General features: G+C 44.6%; 1 protein-coding gene across 4 annotated transcripts in view; it reads left to right on the top strand.

Moving 5' to 3' along the window:
• ALS2CL (ALS2 C-terminal like) overlaps window positions 1-20,906 on the top strand; it is a 2,758,770-nt gene that overhangs the window by 1,375,604 nt on the left and 1,362,260 nt on the right. For all 4 annotated transcript variants that reach the window (XM_044065874.1, XM_044065873.1, XM_044065871.1 and 1 more), the window contains one exon: window positions 15,190-15,255. In XM_044065874.1, coding sequence (XP_043921809.1) covers window positions 15,190-15,255 — 66 coding nt within the window. The remainder of the gene's footprint in view (window positions 1-15,189; window positions 15,256-20,906) is intronic.

Raw genomic sequence — 20,906 nt, 5'->3', positions numbered from 1 at the left:
TTTCATTTGTCATCCCTCTAGCATTCCTCCTCCGAATCTGGACAGCCTCAAGCTTACTGCTTGGTTGCTCCAGTTCCACTAATTGCCAGGACTCCCAGACTCTCTTCCCATGTTAAGTCCATTCTGGTGGCGGTGCTCTCCACCCGAAAGGTGTACCATAGTAAAAGGAAGCGTTTTTCCATCTGGGCTTCTCAGAGAGATTTGGATTCATTTACCATCCCAATTCCAGCGGCCTTAGAATTTCTTTCTCAGATTTTCCTGCAGGGGGCCAGCTCTTCCACTGTTAAGGTCCAGCTGGTGGCTATATCCCACTTTCATCTAGGAGAAAATTCAGGATGTTATGTGATCCTATCTCGCCTACAATTCTGACTGATGGGTTCGGAGCCGATTCCTCGGCTCCGACTCGGCACGCTTATGCCAAAGAGCGAAGTCTCTTATTGGCTGAGCTTACTATATCCCAGGATGCACCACTACCAGTCCCCCAGATCTCGTTTGCCGCTAACTAGCGAAGACGTGGTCTCGAGCTGGCTGAGCTGAGTAGTAATTTTACTTACTTTTTTCTGTCAGAAAATTGCTTTTCCTGTCATAAAAAGCTGTTTTAACGGCTACTCTGTGCTTTGTGTAGTGATTGAAGTTTTTTTGTGAAAACTTGTTGAGTGATTGGGCGTTGTTTCTGATTTCAGGCCTCCTTTATCTGTAGGGCCTTTCCCGGTCAGTTAACCCCAGTCAAACTTTTGGGATTTCAGATCCCCTTGAGTTTCTTGTTGTTCGGATTGTTAAACCGGCAGTTGTAAACTGATTTTTGTAGAGTCAGTTAAGTAAAGTTAAATTAGGATTGTGTGTTCTTGCTTTCAGAAAATTACTGCATTTTTGGTCATAATGTCTCAAAATCCTAGGCCTTCGGGCTTCAAAAAATGCACCAAATGTAATTTTAAAATGTCAATCACAGATGACCACTCTCTCTGTGTTTATTGTTTGGGTGCAAAACATTTACAGGAGTCATGCAGCGTGTGTCACGCTTTTTCCTCTAGGGTCCTCCAGGAGAGGAAAAATAAGCTTATTCTTAAAGGCTTAATCAAACCCTCCTTCGAAGAAGCTCTAGCATCCTCTCCTCCAACCAAAAAGAAGAAGGCGTCGGCTCCGACCAGTCCGTCGGATCCGGCCGCCAAAAGACATAGGCAGGCTTCTCCTTCGGCTCCAAGGACTTTGGAGCCGAGGCGGAACGGTCTGCCTCGATGCCACCAGTCTCGACTCCTCGGGCTTCGGAGCCGATGGCTGGGGCATCGAGGCGGGTCACCTTCCGGCTCCACTGGTCTCGGAGCCGACTAGGGTTGCCCGCTCAGACACTTCCTCCTCGGCGCCGAAGTCCTCCTCGGCACCGATGGAAACTACTGTGGGTATTCCCTCGGCGCTGATAATCATCGAGTCGCCTCGAGCCGGTCCCCTAGTCCTTTGGGGCCGTTGGAGGACTTCTCGAACCCGTTCAGTATCCTCTAAGTCCTCGAGGATGTCGGATTCGGATATAGACAGGGTGCTCCAAAGACTGTTCCAGTCCCCAGTCTTTCAAAATTTGTTTCGGCTCCGACCCAGTTGGCTTTGGAGCCGATAGCCCATGCCCATCCCATGGCTGTTCCTCCTCCGACCGCTTGGCTCCGTCGGAGCAGATGCTGTTGGAGCCGGTGGAGATCTTAGGGTCGGCTCCGACCCTTACTCCAACCCGGCCTTCGGGTCCGAGTTTGGTACACGGACTTCTTCGGCTGTACCGGGGTGATGTTTGGGACCTATGCTTTCGGTTCCGAGCCTCCCTCTCGGTGCTTGACTCTTGGGATTGCCGTCTGCTATCATGGCTCGGAGACTGGACACTCCCAGGATTCTGGGGTCCGGCTTTCAGGGCTATGAGGAGTGCCTTGGCCAAGTCTTCGCCACCTCTCCGGCTTTACCGGCACCTTCCCTGGGCGTGGAGACTGGGTCTTTGGCAGTTCCCTGTCCGTAGGCAGCGGAGCCCTGGGCCTGAGGTTACCCCCATTGGGGTTCCCCTCCTCCTGAGGGTTCTTCGAGTTGTCTTCGGAGGAACCCCGAGGAAGAGATCGTGCAAGAGGAAGCACGTGGACTCCCCGAGTCTATTACATCGGACACTGATCTTGATGATGCGGAGGGGTCCCAAGTCGTCCTCGGATGATGTCTCATTTGCAGACATCTTAGAGATCCTCAAACAACGAGGCGGCTGGATATCCAAACCCCCCTCTGCTGATGAGTCAGTGCTCCTCAAGGCCTTTGGGGCTCAGCCCTCCGCCTCCTGGGTGTCTCCGCCCTTCGAGCTTCTGGATTTAGTTTGTCGAAGGGCGTGGGAACATCCAGATACCGTGAAACCAGTCCCTTCTCGTCCTAATAAATTTTTGTCTGCCCCACCCGAGAAGGAGTTCCTCACTAAAGGCGTGGCTGTAGATGCCATGGTGGTGGCATCTGCTACACAACAGGACGTGGCAGAGGCTTCAACGTCCGTCCATCCTCCTAATAAGGAGTCTAGGAGCATGGACAGGTACGGGAAGCGCACCCTGACTTCAGCGGCCTTTACCTTAAGGTCTCTGAATTATTTGGCACATTTTACCAGGCTTCAGAGGGATCTGGTCAAGGAGCTGTCAGATTCCCTCTCGGTAACCTACCTGAGCAGCTAGCCCAGTCGGTTAGCTCTCAGTTGGCTATCCTTACGTCAATTTCTAACTCGTCCATGAGGCTCATTTCCTATGCGGCCGAAGGCGGGTAGAGCGGCAGGCACAGGCGTGGCTCTACGGAGACAAGCCTGGCTCCGCTGTGTCAGTTCGGAGGCCTTCAAGTCTTCCTTCGCGACGCTCCCTTTGATGGGTCCTCTTTGTTTGGACCCAAGGTTAAAGACACCCTTACCGCTGTGAGCAAGAGGGAAAAACTTTATCTGCCGTAGGTGCCCGTTATTCCACTCCCTTTCGGCCTTATCCCAAGGCCAAAGGAGGGGAAGATGTGGTTCCGGAAATCACGTAAGTTTTTCTCAACAGCAGGAAGATTCCCTTCCAGAGGCAGAGGACGGGAAATTTTTCTGGGAGACGCCGTCCCAGAGGCGGCAGAGGGCCCGCAATTCTGGAGACCGCGAGTCCTTTCGTGGCTCTTCAGCCTCCCACACATCATGAGGGATTGCCCGGCTGTGCTGCTCCGGAGCCAGTCGGGTGTCGTTTTGCCAAGCACCTAAAAGCCTGGGAGTCAATCACTCAGGACAGATGGGTGCTTCGGATCATTGCCGGAGGTTACACCATCCCATTCACATACTCACCACCACCGTCCAAAAAAATCCCGGACCCACCACCCAGCCAAAGGGAAATTGCAGCCGCAGAAGCTTTAAAGCTGCTAGAAAAAGGAGTCATCCAACCGGTCCCCACAGACCAGATCGGATCCGGAAATTACTTCAGGTTCTTTTTAGTGCCAAAAAAGACAGGGGACCTGAGACCAATATTGGATCTCAGCAGACTGAACCAATCCGTCACGAAATCCAAATTCCGAATGGTCACGTTACAATCCATTCTCCCATTGTTGGAGAAGGATGTTTGGATGTGCTCCATAGACCTCAAGGACGCCTATTATCACATACCGATACATCAGGCGTCCAGGAGGTATCTGCGCTTCAGCCTGGGAGTCAGTCATTACCAATTTTGTGCTCTGCCCTTTGGTCTCACCACAGCCCCAGGGTGTTCACCAAGTGTTTGGCAGTAGTGACGGCTCACCTGAGAAGTCTTGGATTCCAAGTGTTTCCCTATCTGGACGACTGGCTCCTGACTGCCACCACCAGGCATCTACTAATCGACAACCTCAAAGCCACCATCTCCCTGGGTGCTACCCTGGGGATTACATTCAATTGGTCAAAGTCTGTCTTGCTGCCCTCTCAGCGCATAAGGTTCATAGGAGCAGAGATAGACTCAAAATTGATGCGCGTTTTTCTTCCTGCCGAAAGGATCCAAACTTTACAGGGCCAAGTTCAAGCTCTGATTTCAAGATCCAAAGCCCCAGCCAGGATGGTTCTACAAGTTTTAGGTTCAATGTTTGCCACGGTTCTTTTAGTTCCTCTGGCAAGATTGCACATGAGGATTCTTCAGTGGCTATTGTCAACTCAATGGTCCTTTCAGGATCTTCCCTCAATCATCACATCATGATTACGGAAACATGCAAACGGGACCTTCGCTGGTGGCTTCAGACATCCAATCTAAATCAAGGAAGCCCCTTTGTTATTCCCTCTCCAGTGGTTACCCTGACGACAGATGCCTCCCAGATAGGGTGGGGGGGGCATTGTCTGGGCAGGTTAGTTCAGGGCTCCTGGCTTCCAGACGAAGCTCTTCTCCACATCAATGTGTTGGAGATGAGGGCTGTACTTCTATCCCTACAGGCCTTACACAAGTTTCTTCCTCAGGGCATCATCGCCATCCACACAGACAACATGTCGGTGGTCTGGTATCTGAACAAACAAGGAGGGACCAGATCTTACCCCTTTGCAGAGAGGCCATGAGGGTGTGGGAATGGGGTGTAGCTACCAACCGCTTCTAGGTAGAGACGCACATTCGGGAAATCAAATATATTGGCAGACAAATTGAGCAGGACAATTCTCTCTCCTCAGGAGTGGTCCCTAAACGAAAAACTAGCAGCTCAGCTTTTCAGGAGATGGGGACGCCGTGCTGCGATCTATTTGCAACACCACTAAACACGAAGTGCAAAGGTTCTTCTCCTTGACCCCACATCAAGGGAAGCAGCTATGGATGCTCTAGCACAACCTTGGCCAACAGGGCTACTTGATGCCTTTCCTCCGCTACCACTTCTCTCCAACGTCATTCAAAAGCTTCTCAATTGGGGTCCACAATGATACTGATTGCTCCATACTGGCCTCGTCAGGTATGGTTTCCCTACCTGAAGAAACATGCGCTGGGCGATCCTTGGACGTTGGATCTAACTCCGGATCTGCTAATCCATCAGTCGGGACAACAGCATCAGTCCCTACGCTCCTTGAAGTTGACAGCCTGGCTCCTCCACTTCCGACTTTAGTCAGAAGTCACACATTAGACCCGGAAGTTATTCACATTTTATCTTCAGCCCACAAACCCACCACTAACAAATTGTACCTCAGTAAGTGGAAAAGGTTTGCTATCTGGGCTCAACTCAGGGGCTTAGACCCTATCACTGCTCCGATCCCGGAAGTTTTGAAATTTTTAACATCCCTGTTTAATCAAGGATCTCCTGTCTCTACTATTAAAGTACAACTGGCGGCTATCTCTAAATTCCACGAATCTATGGATCCTCCATTGATGAGCAGCAGATTATGCAAGACTTTTATTAAAGGTGCGGGCCTGTTAAGACCCCAGTTTTTCATCCTGCGCCTCCGTGGGATCTTGATTTGGTGCTTCGTGCATTAACATCTTCCCCTTTCGAACCTGCTGCTACATGTGAGTTAAAATATCTGTCTTGGAAAACTGCCTTCTTAGTTGCAATTACTTCTGCAAGAAGAGTCTCAGAGCTTCAAGCCCTATCTATTAAACCACCGTACTTGATTTTCCACAAGGATAGAGTATCACTTAGGCCTAATCCATCCTTTGTCCCAAAGGTCTGTTCTAATCTCTGTCTTCAACAATCTCTAGAGCTACCAGTTTTCTTCCCAAAATTCTCCAATGATGCAGAATACACTCTCCATAAATTGGATGTTCACAGGCAATTGCTTCTATTTAGACAGGACTCAGCAATTTCGTAAGTCAGACCAATTGTTTGTGTCCTTCTCAGACAATAAATTGGGTAAAACCATTACAAAAGCTACTATCTCCAAATGGATTAGAGATTGTATAACTCAGGCTTATTCTTCTTGAATAAGCAACTTACAACATCTATCAAAGCTCACTCTACCAGAGCTATGGCAACTTCTATAGCTTTTCATTCCAAACTTGCTATATCGGAGATTTGTGCTGCGGCTACTTGGTCAAATCCGCACACTTTCATTTCCCACTATAAATTGGATGTGGCATCTAAAGGGCGAGCATCATTTGGTTCCACGGTACTCAGGAGTGTTTTCCAGTGAGCCACCCAGGATTCAGGTGCTAGGGGCGCTGTCCCATCAGTCAGAATGTAGGCGAGATAGGATCACATAACATCTTTTAGTTATGTACTCACCATAACTTCAGATGTTTGGGATCCATCTCGCCATTCCTAATACCCACCCTCCTTCCCCCTGCCTTGGAGATCAGAAGAGATTGAACGGTTTTGAGTTCTACTGTTTTATCTTGTTTCATCTGACGATGTTATATAATCAGTGCGTGCATGTGTGCACGTATGCGGACAAACTAGATCTGGGGGACTGGTAGTGGTGCATCCTGGGATATAGTAAGCTCAGCCAATAAGAGACTTCGCTCTTTGGCATAAGCGTGCCGAGTCGGAGCCGAGGGATCGGCTCCGAACCCATCAGTCAGAATGTAGGCGAGATGGATCCCAAACATCTGAAGTTATGGTGAGTACATAACTAAAAGTTCACTAGCTGCTTCTAGGATTTGTAAGACTTTCATCAAAGGCACCTTTTTGCTGAGACCTCCAATTAAGCATCCTTCCCCTCTGTGGGATTTGACCTTGGTTCTTCAGGCCTTAGTTGCGCCTCCGTTTGAACCCGCAGCATCAGTTGATTTAAAATTTTTGTCATGTAAGATGGCCTTCCTAGTGGCTATCACCTCAGCTAGGAGGGTATGCGAGCTTCAAGCCTTGTGTATAAAACCCCCATACTTAATTTTTCATAAGGACAGGGTTTCTCTAAGGACAAATCCTTCTTTCCTCCCTAAAGTTGCTTCAGAGTCAAATATCAATCAGTCTATTAATCTCCCAGTATTTTTCCTTAATTTTCAAAAACAAAGGGGAATACAAACTTCATTTGCTGGATGTCCACAGACAGTTACACTTTTATTTACATAGGACTAAACCCTTTCTTAAGTCCAATCAGTTATTTGTTTCCTTTGCCAAGCCTTTTTTGGGGAAACCTGTTTCAGAGGTGACGCTTGCTAGATGGATTTCACTTTGTATTTTGCAGGTGTACAAGGATCATGGATTACCAAAACCAGACAGGGTTCATGCTCATTCTACTCGTTCTATGGAGGATCATGGAAAGCTGGGGATGCGTTAATTTCAAATTCCATAGGTAAACACTGGAATCAACTCCCTCAAGAAATAACTAATCAAGACTCTACCTCTCTGTTCAAAAAAGATATCAAAGAACATCTTAAAACTCAATGGCTATGTCCTTGTACTAATCCCGACTGAAAGTATGTCTCCTCACATCTAATTTTTCTACCCATCCCCCTTCTGAGCTCCTAACTTACACTTTCTATTGTTGAGAGTTACATCTTAAAAGTATGCCTCCTATTAGTCTAACTTCAGTATTATGTTTTTATTTTTAATTTGTTGAATCCATCTTATAAGCATTTAGATTTTATTTTGCAATTCTCTTTTTTACCTTTTATATTTTTATTCAAAATAATTTTTTTTTGTGATATATCATTGTTTGTTTTGTCTGTACTGGAGCTTTTCTCCCCGGGCCTCTACTGTAAACGGATATATATCCAGTTGGACTAGCCCGGTCAACAAATGTAAAATAAATAAATAAAAATAAAAATTACCAGAACCAGACAGGGTTCATGCTCATTCTACTCATTCTATGGCTACTTCTGCTGCATTCTGGTCCAGAGTTTCTCTGGATGACATTTGTTCAGTGGCTACCTGGGCCTCCTCTCACAGCTTTATTACTCATTATAAGTTGGACATGGTGCCTAGAGGAAGGGCTTCTTTTGGTTCTGCAGTGCTCCGGAATATCCTTCCATAAGGGCCTCCCAAGGTTTTTGGTAGCTGGGAACTCTGTCCCACAGGTTAATGGTCAAATGAAGTTAACTACTTCAGATAAAGAAGTTATGTACTCACCATAACGTTCCTTCTGAGTAGTTGGACTTCATTTGTCATCAACCTTCCCTTCCTCCTTCCCCCTGACCTTAGTGGTTTGCGATCGTCCTTGGAATTAGACTTACTGAGTATTGTAAGCTTAGTCTGTGTGAACAGGTCAGGTTATTTCTCTTAGGTTGATTTGTGTCACGTTGTGGGTGGCAAACTCAATCTGAGGGTTGGAAGGAGGTTACAGTGTAGTGTGGGTAAGGGGAGGAACTTGGAGCTCAGATCTTAGCTTGGAAAGTTGCCGGCTCGGATCCATGTCCATGACAGGTTGATGACAAATGAAGTCTAACTACTCAGATGGAACGTTACGGTGAGTACATAACTTCTTTTTCATTAAAGTCAACTTCAGTATCTCTCACCAAATAAACAAAATCTCTCCCTCTCTCATATAATTTCCGACAAAATTCTAATTCACCATTCTCAAACTAAAGACAATTCAAGCCTTGTTAGGCTGGTCTCCTTTTCTCTCTTCTGCTGACACAAACCACTGCCGTACTCTCCTCACACAAATTTTCACTAACCTCCAGAACTCATTCTTCTGTAAAATCACATAGCTCTATAAACCCCCCAAAAAAACTGTCTGGTGTATGAACTCGAATGTCATCTCAGTCTTGGGGACAGTGCCTGGTATACTTGTAAAAACAGCCCATCGTCGACCTCCAGGCAACACTGTACTAAGAAATCTAGCTAAACAGGCAATCAGGCGACATAAAAGTCAAATTTTAAAAAAAAGCATCAGTCATCCCTTCTTAACTCACCTAAAACATTCTGGGCAGAAGTCAACCGCCTGATAGTCCGTACTAATTTCAGCCTCCACTTCAGTACAGTTCCCATCCCTGATTCTATTAATAACCCCTCCTCTCACTCTAACCTCTCTCCTTCCCCTATATTCACACTTTCCATTTTGAAGCAGCAGAAGCTAAACACACACAGTACCATTACTTTAAGAACTAAAAGCTGGCTCACTTGCTGATCATGACGGTCTTCTCCCGTTGTTCTCATTTGCATAAGAACATCATAGTGCCCCACCCCCCTTTCACATTTATAATCTCTGCATAACTCAAAATGTTATAGGTTCATAGGTTTATACTAGGCTATCTGCCCTAAGGCATTTATAAGCCTAGCCCAAAGTTATGTGGCTTACGCCACCCCTTATGTTAGAAATAATGTGCCCATTAGTTTGTTGTGCCTCTGTCCAGCAGTGACACAGAGATGATTCCTGGGGTAAACCTACGATCTCCCATCCACCGGTCAAGATTTCTCTTGAACAGAGCCAGTGAGGTGCTCTGCCTCACATGGACCGGGATTTTATTCCACAGCATGGGGAGTCTCTGGGTGATAAATCTATCCCTCCAGCACATCCTATTTATATCCGTGCTAAGGTTTAAGTCACTTGCTCTAGTGGTTCTGGTGGATTTGGATTTTTTGAGGTGGAGCATGTCCATTAATTCCAGGTTGGTCATGGCCTTGTATGTCAGGCACAGGTCACCTCTGAGCAGACGGTATGCAACTGAATAGAGTTGGAGTTTCTTCAGTCTGGCAGTATATGACAGGTTTTGGAGTCCCTTTATCCTTTTGGTGAGGAACTTTTGGGGTCTCTCCAATTGCTGCAGGTGTCGGGTGAGATACATCCCGAATGGGGCATTGTACTCGATCATTGGTCTGATAAGTGAAGAGTACAGGGGAACAATGACCTCACTTGATCTGGATGTGAATCCCTTCATGATCAGATGGGCAATGTAGAAGGTCTTTCGAACCATTTTAGCAACGTGAGTGTCAAACGAGAGGCCACTGTCAACCTGGGTACCCAGGTCCCTGATAACCTCTTCTGTGCTTAGTGGGTTGCCATCTATATGGTAGCTTGGGGTTACCTTGTTTTTCCCGAAGGGTATGACTATACACTTTTTGCGTTTAACTTCAGGCCATGGCTCTGGCACCAGCTATCAGTTTCCGTGAGACCCTCTGAAGGATGTCTGTGTCCGATGTACTATCCACTATGGCACCCAGTTTGCAGTCATCCGCAAACTTTGTCAGCCATAGTCCTCCTATGTTTGCCTGTACTTCTGAGAAGTAGATGCCGAACAATAGGGGGCCAAGGACTGAGCCCTGTGGGACACCACTTGTAACCGGCTTGGAGTCTGACATGGCTCCAGCAACTCTAACCCTGTGGGTTCTGTCCTTTAGCCAGTTTGCAACCCATCTTGTGACATATGGGTTTACATTTAAGCTGGTAAGTTTCTCTATGATACCCGAGTGGGGTATTGTGTCGAAAGCTTTTGCAAGGTCAAGGTAGGCTGTATGGACTGCCTTTCCCTCATCAATGGCCTTGGTAACTGTTTCGAAGAAGTCGACCAATTTCAAAAGGCAAGATCTGCCCTTGACAAAGCCAAATGGGTCCAAGGTCTGCAAGTCCCCTATGTCCTTGTTTATGAGTTCCATTATGATCCTGTCCATAGCTTTGCAGACCAGGCTTGTTAAGCTTATGGGGCGGTAATTTCCAGGGTCCGTAGAGGCACCGCCTTTGTGGAGTGGGACCACAGTTGCTGTACGCCACTCCTTGGGCACATGTCCTGTGGTAAGGCTAAGATTAAACAGCTGCCTTATGTGCGGGTTTAGTTCTTCATTGAGTTCATGTAGCACACAGCCGGGGACACCATCCGGTCCCATTGATGCTGTGTTTTTAGCTTTAGAGAGAGCAGCTTTCACCTGCGCATTTGAGATGTCTGGGAGGCTACACTCTGTTGAGATAGTTATCTCTCCTTTTGGGGGGGAGAGGGGGATGAAGTTTGCGCTGAACCTGTCTGCCAATATGTTGGCAATGTCTGTGGGTTCAGTGATTTTTGTATCATTTTGGACTAATTCTGAGCATATCTGGGAGTTTCCACCCAGGTTTCTGACATAGCTGAAGAAGGCCTTATGATTGTCTTTTGAATCTATGGCAATTTTTTTTCTCAAAGTTGGCCTTGGATGATTTTATGAGGGATCGTAGTTTCTTGCTAGTACTGATCAAAGATGCCTTCCCTTTTTGGGATTTTGCTCTATCATGTAATAGCTTTCTCCTCTTATTGTAAAGTTTGTTTATGGCTGGGGTCCACCAGACTGGACGTTTGCCCTTGGTGGAAAGAGTCTTGGTTTTATTTGGGATTGCCTGATCCATGCAGACCTGAAGGTGTTCATAGAAGGCATTTGTAAGGGCTTCCGCAGATTGGGTTGTGGTTTCCATTGGCTCGGGGGCCTTGAAGGATACCACACCTGTCTTGAGTAGTGTGAAGTTTGCTTTAGAGAAGTTCTTCACTGTGGTCTTTTGTTTGGGGTGGGGGCGGGATGTGGATTTCTAGTGAGATTAGTTTATGATCTGATCTCACCAAAGAGGGATATACTTCCGGTGTGGAGGATTTTGTCCCCATGTTTGTGATGATGAGATCTAGTATATTTTCTCCTCTTGTGGGGACGGTGACTAGTTGTTCCATGGCATTTGAATTTATGAACTCCAGGAACCTTTGGGCTAGAAAGTTGGGGCTTGAGTAATGTTCCCAGTCTATATTCGGGTAGTTGAAGTCACCCAATATGATGGTGTTTGGTGATACATTTATACCCTCCAGTGTCTTCAGGAAGGCTGTGTGGGTTTCCTGAGTTTGAGAGGGTGGCCTGTAGCATGCTACAAATTGTAGAGCAGTTTTGCCTATGGTTAATTGGACCTGGATGGTTTCCGATGCTTCGTGCGTAGCCACCAACCTGGAGGTGTGGGTATCCTTGATGAATATGGATACACCCCCTCCTTTTGTGGTATGGTCCGGGTTTTGGGGCCGGAACGCATGATATGAGGTAAAACCTGATAGTGCCGGGGTGCTGTCAGGAGCCTTGAACCAGGTTTCAGTCACAGCACAGACATTGATGTTCTCCATACTGAGAAGGGCCTCGAGTGCGTGCATTTTGAGATTTAGACTTCTGGCATTGAGCAGCATTACCCTTAGTTTCTTCCCGTTTTTGTTTTCTAGGGTGGTAGGTTTAGAATTTGAGCCTTGCCTAAAAAAGGCACTATGGGGGTGGCAAGAGCCTTAGCCAATATCTGGAATCCCAGGGGTGACAGGTGCAAGCCGTCCCTTGCGAAGCAGCGTGGCTTGTCAAGCATGTCATCCCAAGCAGACAGACACTGGATCCCCTTTGAATGACACCAGAAATTAAGCCAATTGTTAAAGCTGATCATCTTGTCACTATATTGTGGCATCATTCGTGGTAAAGGAAGGATACTGCTCAGGGTCAGGGTCATACCTGCCTGGGCTACATAATCAGAGAGCTCCTCTATGTCTCTTTTCATGTAGTCCAGGGAGGTACGTCTCGGGTCGTTCACACCAGTATGGACAATGATTGTGTCATACTTGTACTTGCCGTGGAGTGACCTGAGTGCTTGTGTTATGTGGCGGATTCTAGCGCCCGATAGGCAGCTTACCGTAACCTTCTCCTTGTTCAGCCTGGTGAGTGGGACGTCAGTGTGTCTGACTATGGAGTCACCTATGACAAGTATGTTTGGTGTTGTATTTGGCCTTAAGGGCAGTGACTCCTTTGCACACTGATTTTGTTTTTTATGTGTTGTTTGTGTGGTGTCTTGAGTTTGCAGTTGCTTGGGTGTCTGCTTTGGAGGCCTTTGCTGTTTAGGTAAATTTTTACTCAGAGCCTCCGAGTATGTCTTAGTGTGTTTATGTGTTTGATTCAGTGGTGTGGTTGAGTTATGTGAGACTTGTATTTTGGTGTGTGTAGTTGCCTTCTCCTCCTGCCTGGTCTTGCCAGTCCTGAGTTGAGAGAGCTCAGCCTCCAGTTTGGCTAAATAGCTGCATCTCTCGCAAGTGTTAGTGTTATGTGGGAGGAGGAGAGGGTTGTCCGTGTACATGAGGCAATTGTAACATTGCCTCAGAATTCCCAGATTCACCAACTGGGCAGGAGAGGACGCCAGCATCTGACCCTTCGTTGTCCGTGTACATGAGGCAATTGTAACATTGCCTCAGAATTCCCAGATTCACCAACTGGGCAGGAGAGGACGCCAGCATCTGACCCTTCATGCTTGATGTCTGGGAAACAGCCATTGTTAAACCCATCCCCCCAAAAAAATAATCCATTCCACCCCATGTCTATTCTTCCCATATTGGTAAAATCCTTACAAAATTAGCTTACAATCAACTCACCCATTACATTTTCCAATATCATCTTTTGTCTTCAAGGTAGGATGGCTTTTGAGCTGGTAGGAGTACTTCCACTGCACTATTGACACTTACTAATAACATCTTCCTGGTTATAGACAAAGGCCACCTCACTGGCCCCATCTATTTATCTGACCAGAGCCTTTGAAATGGTTGACAATACCATTCTTTTTAATCACCTAAGTGAAATTGGAATTAGTCTAGATGCAGCTCCCTGGTTTAAAAATTATCTTTACAATCTATACTGCTCTGTTCACTTTCAAAACACCATCTCTGCTTCCTCTTCTCTCCTTAATGGAGTCTCTCAGGGTGCCATTCTGGCTCTCCTCCTTTTTTGTGTTTTCATTAATAAACTACCACTTGACCTCCCTCTCTTACTTTTTATGCTGGTGACATGGTTTTATTTTAGTCAAACCAAACCTCCTCTGCCATAAAGCAACAACTACAAATTTACTTCCTTTCCTTATTAAATGGCTTAATAACAAAAGGCTAATTTTGAACACTTCCAAAACTAAAACAATGCTGTTTGATGCCTCCCCTTAACAGCATTGTAACTCTCGATCTCTTATCTTGCCAACCCCGTTGATCAAGTTATCTCCTTCAGATACCTTGGTTTGCGGCTTCATCCCTCACTGAACTTTCACCTTCACCTAGAACAAATATGGAAGGGGAAACATTCCTTCCTATTTAGGTTGTATAAAATTTCCCCCTTACTCTCCAGACCACCAGAAATGTCACAGACAATGGCGTTCTACTAGCACAGCTTGAATATGGCCTCCACTTGTTGCAGCAACATCCAAGAAAAACTCTTGCAACATCCAAACCATAAGCAAATATGCCATTTCACTACCCTCTCCACTAAAAATGAGCATCATTGTATCCCACGTAATAGTCACTGCACCCGTCCAACAGTGTTCCACCTTCTTTCCTGGATCCCAACTCTACAAGCTCCAGAAAACAATACTCCTGTCTGTCCCTTGTCTCTACCCTATTCAGACGGCCCCTCTTCTCGTTACAGTCCAAGATGTCTTAACCTCTGTGGTCCACTTCTTCAATGTCCCAGAACTAGACTTCATTACACTAACCATGCCATCTTCATTCTAGGTCCCAAACTGTGGAAATCCCTCCCTATTGATCTTAAATTCCTCATCTCATACCCATTATTCTGTGATCAGCTTAAAGATCATCCCAGGTCCAAGTCAGTTTGCAAATGCTTTCCCTCTGGACAAATCACCTAGCCCTTCACTCTCTCCTTCACCAGTCAGGCACCTTTGTCTTCTTCACATAATTTCCCTACACTAACATGTGACATCTCTTCCACATTGTATATATTGTACATTAACTTCTGTGTGCCTGTACCTTACTTTTGCTATCTTTTACAGTTTGTGCTCTGTCCATTCGATGCTTCCCTCGTTTTCCTCCGCCCTCCTTATTTTAACTATACCTTCTTATTGTCCCTTATCTGTGTACTTTGTTGTTATTGATTTGTTGCTATCCTCACACAACATTTTGTTCATGTTCATAATACTTCTTGTTAAGATGCTTTGTCTACTGTCATTTATGTGTGCCTAGGCTAAAACAGAAATAGATCCATTTGGATCAGTGCTGTACCTCAGTTACCAAACTGGATAAATAAGTAGACTATAAATGCATTTCACATTTTCCCTGAGTTGGTGTCACTGGGGTTAAAGATCATCTCAGTGGCATCAGCATGGGGAAAACAAATTTTATGACGGCTGCTTCAAATGAAGAGGAGATAGATGGGTGGAATTACTAATTTGTGATTTTTGTACCATGTTGGGTAGTGCAAAAAAGGTAAGACACTGAGTGTGACAGTACACTTGAAACAACACTGGCAGCAGTTTTTATTGGGAGATTTTTGAAGTCTGTTTTCTTGAGCAATCAGTTTTATTTTTCTCTATTGTGAGTTATAGCTGTCATAGACTTTTTAAAATATATGCAAGAACTCCTATGATTTTGTAAACAATAACTGCTCTTTTTTTCTGTATTTCAGGGGCACCATGAAATGGCCTGATGGATGCAATTATTCTGGTGACTTTCATGATGGTCTCGAAGATGGGTAGGAAAGTCAATATACATTTATTTCATTTAAAAAAAACTTTAATTTGAATAAGATTGCATTTATAGTTTTCCCAGGTTAACAAGCAAACTACTAGATGGCATTACCCTGATTTAGTATTAATCTTTTGAACTGTTTAAATTGGAAAAACGTGTTTGTTGTTTCACTATAGCTGTAGTTAATCTCTGTAAAATTGGATAGCTAAAATCTGGCTTTGCTGAGATAGCTGTTCCAGTTTTAAACACACTGAATAACACAATAATTTCCCCTGATTAATTTCACATATGGTGCCCACATCCAAGCATCCCTTCTTACATACCTGATGATAGAGTCAACAAAATAGCACACAGTCTGCTATATATTCAAAAAACAGTATATATTTATAACCCTTCCACACAATATTTTATGTGGCAGGGTGGATGAAACCTCGAGTGTGATCTGTCTAAGGACTGTATCCTTACACTCCAAGAAGACCATTGTTCTGACTACATAGTCACCACTGCCATGGAATCAATGGCACTGCAGTTCTTTAACATGCTTTCAAGGTGCAGTACTGTTTTTCATAGCTGAGATTTTGCTCACCCTATCTGTTATGCTTCTGTCTTACAATAATAGTTGCACCAGTATCATATTGCTGTATTTTTTGCATCCATTAATGAGTTTTAACCATTTTAGCTGCAGTTCATTTAATCTTTAATTTACCCTAAATTATTCAAAAATATTTCCAAAAATACCACTTTCTGGCTTTTGATTCTTGCATAGTAAACCAGTAAATTATTATCTGTGCTTTCCAGTAATTCATCAAGTATGAGTTTTACAGAGGCTGTCTAGGCAGTAGTGATATGGTATCTATCAGCCATGCTTGGCTTGGAGATGAGATTGTAGCAAGAGATTAGGCAGGAGTACTTTGTCAACAGGTCAGGATTGTCATTGTTCATGTATATCACTGTTGCAGTCACCAGTGTGAAATCTCTGCTGCAAGCTAGGTCTGATGTCTGACCAACATTTATAGCCTAGTCTCCTTTCTCCTTTGATACTGGGCGGATACCTTCCATGGGGTGTTACTACATCCTGGTATAAAGAGAGCAGCTACCCATGCCACCTTCAGATTTTTTCTTGCCATGGACATACATGTGCATAGTACCAAGAAAGTGTTTTATAGTTCAGCATCCTCCTAGGCCAAACATTGGACTGAATAGATAAATACCGTATTAGTGACATTTTGTGCACTTTTGCTTGCTGCACTGTGATAGTAATACTATAATTGGTCAGCATTTTGATATACCACTGGCTGTATGGAGTCCCCCCGCTCAGTGCAAGCATGCAGGTGTTGGGTGGAGGGACAGATTTTCCCCCAAGGACTACTAGACCTTTGCTTATATTGTCTAGGGTTGGAACACAGTAGCCTAAACTGTTAGGCATGCACAAAATTTAGTCACAAAACTATTCGGAGAAAACTCACCCTGCAGGCATACCAGGATTAAAAGTGATTTATGGGGATGGTCCACCTTGACTGCAGAGATGAAGCAGCAGGGACCTGTAAACTTCCATTACATGGAAAAATAAGAATATAGTGTAGAAATAGAGAAGTAGTATACCCAGAAAGAGAAGCAGAGGGAGAAACTCACAAACCAATATGCTTTTCAGGTCTCTTGCCTGTGTAGAAAGCCCTATTAGATGTTTTGAAGTAGCATCTCTGGAGCCAGTGTCCCTGGATACTGCCATGGGAGCTAGACTGGCCCCATGGTGTAATGCTCTTTCCTGTATAGCTCTCAAATGTCTCTGACTTTCCTCCATATGTTTTCCCTGCTCTAATGTAACTTTTTTGATTTTCTGTTAAATCACTGAAGATTATAGTCAATCAGTAATGCCGGAATTCAGAGTTTCGCAGTTCTTCTTCAGGAAATACACGTTGTTGCAAAATCTATTGTTCTATCAGCTTTTTAGTGGATTAGAATAATTGTTATAATTATCTGAGTTTGAGCTTTTTTTCCCTTTATTTATGGCTTTATCTCTGATTCTTGAGCAAAGCAGTTGAGAGTTACAGAGTTAAACTTCACAGTGACTAGAAAACAGACTTTGACTGGTTTAGGCAGAAAATCATCTCAGGAGCAACCCTTACCTTGAGAGACCTGAACAGTCAGTACCTTACGATAAAGTATTAGGGTTAGGTTTTAAAGCAACAATAAGGAAATTGTGAGAGAGTTACTAATGACATTTTGAAGACAAATCGCAAGTCTGTTCCTGACTGCTGAGAACATGAGGAGATAATGTCATAAAATATGGATTAGATTCTGTGGGTGCAGCATCAAAGGCTGCTACTACATTATCTGTTATTAGGAGGCATTTTTGACAGAAAACCCACTCCGTAGCCAAATATGTGAGGTTACTCCTCCAAAATGCCCCCTTGAATGAGGATTTGCTCTTTGGACCCAACTCTCTACCTGTGTTTAAACAACTGGAGGAAAAATGAAAGACTGTGTAGTCTCTGAAGTATGTTTTATTTTCCATTTGCAAAATGCTTCGGAATCTACCAAAAAAATAACCCTGTTACCACAGGCATGGTAAAGGAAAGCACGTGAAAGGTTAAAATAATTGTAAAAAGAGAAGGTAGCAAAGTACAGTTGTGTACACTTACCATAAATGTAGATGTTCGAGTGTATTCACTGTTGCAGTCATTACATTTGGGTAATCTGCTGGCAGGTTGCCCTCAGTCGGCCTGATTAACAAAGTTCTGGGTCCTGCATCAGTTGCTGTTCCTTCTTCCATGACGTCAGGTTGTCAGGGGTATAAAACATGCAGCTGACGCCATTACATCAGTTTTTCTTGCCCCAGATGTTGGGTGCCCCCCAGATGGGGAGCAAATAAAATTAAAAACACAAAAATATACCTCCAACGAAAAGCAAATACACCAAAAAGGCTTTTAAGCATAGAAAAGAAAGTAGAGGTATAGTAAGAGAAAAACAGGGGGCTGGAGGGAGAGTAACCAGGACTGCAACAGTGAATACACTCGAACATCTACATTTATGGTAAGTGTACACAACTGTACTATGTTCTTTGTTTTTCAGTGTTGCAGTCATTACATTTGGGTAGATTCCCAAAGCTATGGTTGGGAGGATGGGTTTATACAGTATTAGGACCAGCTATAAGGCCCTGCAAGACAGCAGTGGCAAAGCCAGCTCTGGATTTAGAGAAAATTGGTAAATAATAATGCTTGGTGAAAGTATGCACTGAACTCCAGGTAGCAGCTTCTAGATTATCCCTGGTAGGAACACCTCTGAGAAAGGCTGCAGAAATAGATGCAGCCCTGGTGGAATGAGATCTGATCCCCTGTGGGGATAGGTTTGCCATGGTGCTTATAGAAGAAATGAATGCAATGGCTTATCCATTTAGAAATGGTTTGTTTCAAAATAGCCTTCCCCAGCAGCAAATGCCACTAGCAATTGTTCAGATTTTCTTCGAAATTTAGCTCTGTCCAAGTAGAATCTAAGTTGTCTGTGCACGTCCAAGGAATGCAGAATCCGTTCCCCTTTGTTCTGTGGATTGGGGTAGAAGGTTGGGAAATTAATGGATTGGTTAAGAGCCACACTGGAAACCACCTTGGGCATGAAGGATGGATTGGTCCTCAGAGATACCCTGTCCGCATGAAAGATGAAGAAAGGCTCCACTGCCATAAGGGCCTGTAATTCAGATATCCTTCTAGCTGAAGTGATTGCTAATAGGAAGGCTGTTTTCCAAGAAAGAAATTTTAAGTCTGCAGTAGCAGCTGGCTCGAAAGGAGGTAAAGTGAGCTTTTCCAAAACAAAGTTAAGGTCCCAGGCAGGGGTAGGAGATCTCCTGGGTGGTCTCAAGTTCTTTGCCCCTCTGAGATACTGCTTGAGCAGTGGATGAGAAAAGAGGGGTGGTTCTGTGTTATAGTGAGCTGAAATAGCTGAAGTGTGGATTTTAATAGAGGAAAAAGACAGGCCCTTGTGAAGCATCTCAGTTAAGTATTGCAAAATCTGAGGTAAATTGGGTGCTGCTGTGCTCATTCCTAAAGATTGGTTCCAGGCACAGAATCTTTTCCATTTGTCAGCATAAGATTTTCTCGTACTAGGTCTTCTCGCCTCCAAGATGACATCCATCACAGGTTTGCTGAGAGATGCTAAGGGTGAATTTAAGTGATTAGCCAAGCTGCAAGGTTCAGTGTTGGGAGCTGAGGGTGCAGAATTTGGTTCTCCTGCTGAGACAGCAAGGAAGGTGTCTGAGGCAGGTGCCATGGAGATATTTGTGACACACTACGCAGGAGTTGGGTACCAGTGTTGGTGGGGCCAGTCTGGAGCAATCAAAGTCATTTTTGGTTTGTCCTGTTTGACTTTTAGCAGAACTTTGGAGAGCAGAGGCAGAGGGGGAAAGGCATAGATTGATAGTTTTTTCCAGCTGAAGGACAGAGCATCCACTTTCCAGGCTTTTTTGTGAGAAGTCCTTGTGCAAAATTTGTCCAACTGGTAGTTCTGGGGGGAGGCAAATAGATCTATGTCTGGGCTCCCCCATTTGCTTGTCAACATGTTGAAAATCCATGGTTCTAGTTTCCACTCGTGTGGGTCCATGAGATTTCTGCTTAGTCCATCTGCCAGTGTATTCAGTTTTCCTGGCAGGAATTGAGCTTGTAGTTGCACTTGGTAGCTCAAGGCCATGTTCCGCAATGCCATGGCTAGTCTGCAGAGGGGGTAGAAATGTGTACCCCCCCTGCTTGTTTATGTACCACATAACTGTGGTGTTGACCGTCTTTACCATTTGTTGTCCTGGATGAATGTAGTCATTGAAGGCTGTCAGAGCATTCTGTACAGCTAACATTTCTTTTTGATAGATATGTAGGTGCATTTGATCTGGGTTCCATTTGCCTTGAATGCACTTCAGTGCCAGGTGAGCCCCCCATGCATAGTCTGATGCATCTGTAGTTAGGGTTTGGGTGGCAGGGGGTAATGTGAATGGCAATCCCTTGTTTTGGTGGCAGGCCTCTGCCCACCATAGGAACTCCAGGCATAGGCAAGGTATGATAGGAATCATTTTATGTTAAGTTGTCTATGTCGTCTTCATTCTTGCTGGTTGGGTTCAGAGCCGATCCTCAGCTCCGACTCGGCCATCTTCTAAAGCTCGAGAGCTATTTACTGGCTCAAGGCCTCACCATATCCCACAATGCCTGGCACTAGATCCCCAGATCTCATTTGCCGCTTCTGCTACGAGGTTGCTTTTACTGGCTCAGGTCATATTTTTGTCTTTTGATAGGTTTTATATAAAAATTTTTCATATAAATAGTTAGCGTTTAGTTCTTATTATAGTAGTTTAGTACTTTTTGTCTCTGTGTAGTTTTAGATCTATCCCATCCCCTTAGAAAGCTCATTTTTACTTAGAGAGTTCCCCCCCTCTTTTAGAGAGTTCCCCCCCTCTTTTTCTCTCTTCAAGGTAGCCTTTTTAGTTAGAGGCTAACCCTTGTCCTCTAAAATACCTTTTGTAGTGTTGTCAGGTAGAAATAGTTGTAGTACTTTACTTTTTATAGTATATATATCTATATATATATATATATATATATATATATATATATATATATATACATATATATACATATATATACATATATACATATATATACATATATATATATATATATA

This window comes from Protopterus annectens, chromosome 3.part0 (assembly GCF_019279795.1).
Source record: "Protopterus annectens isolate FY-2018-M chromosome 3.part0, PAN1.0, whole genome shotgun sequence".
Classification (NCBI taxonomy): domain Eukaryota; kingdom Metazoa; phylum Chordata; order Ceratodontiformes; family Protopteridae; genus Protopterus; species Protopterus annectens.
Note: the sequence above shows the minus strand (reverse complement) of the source record. Positions and strands in the feature narration are given on the sequence as shown.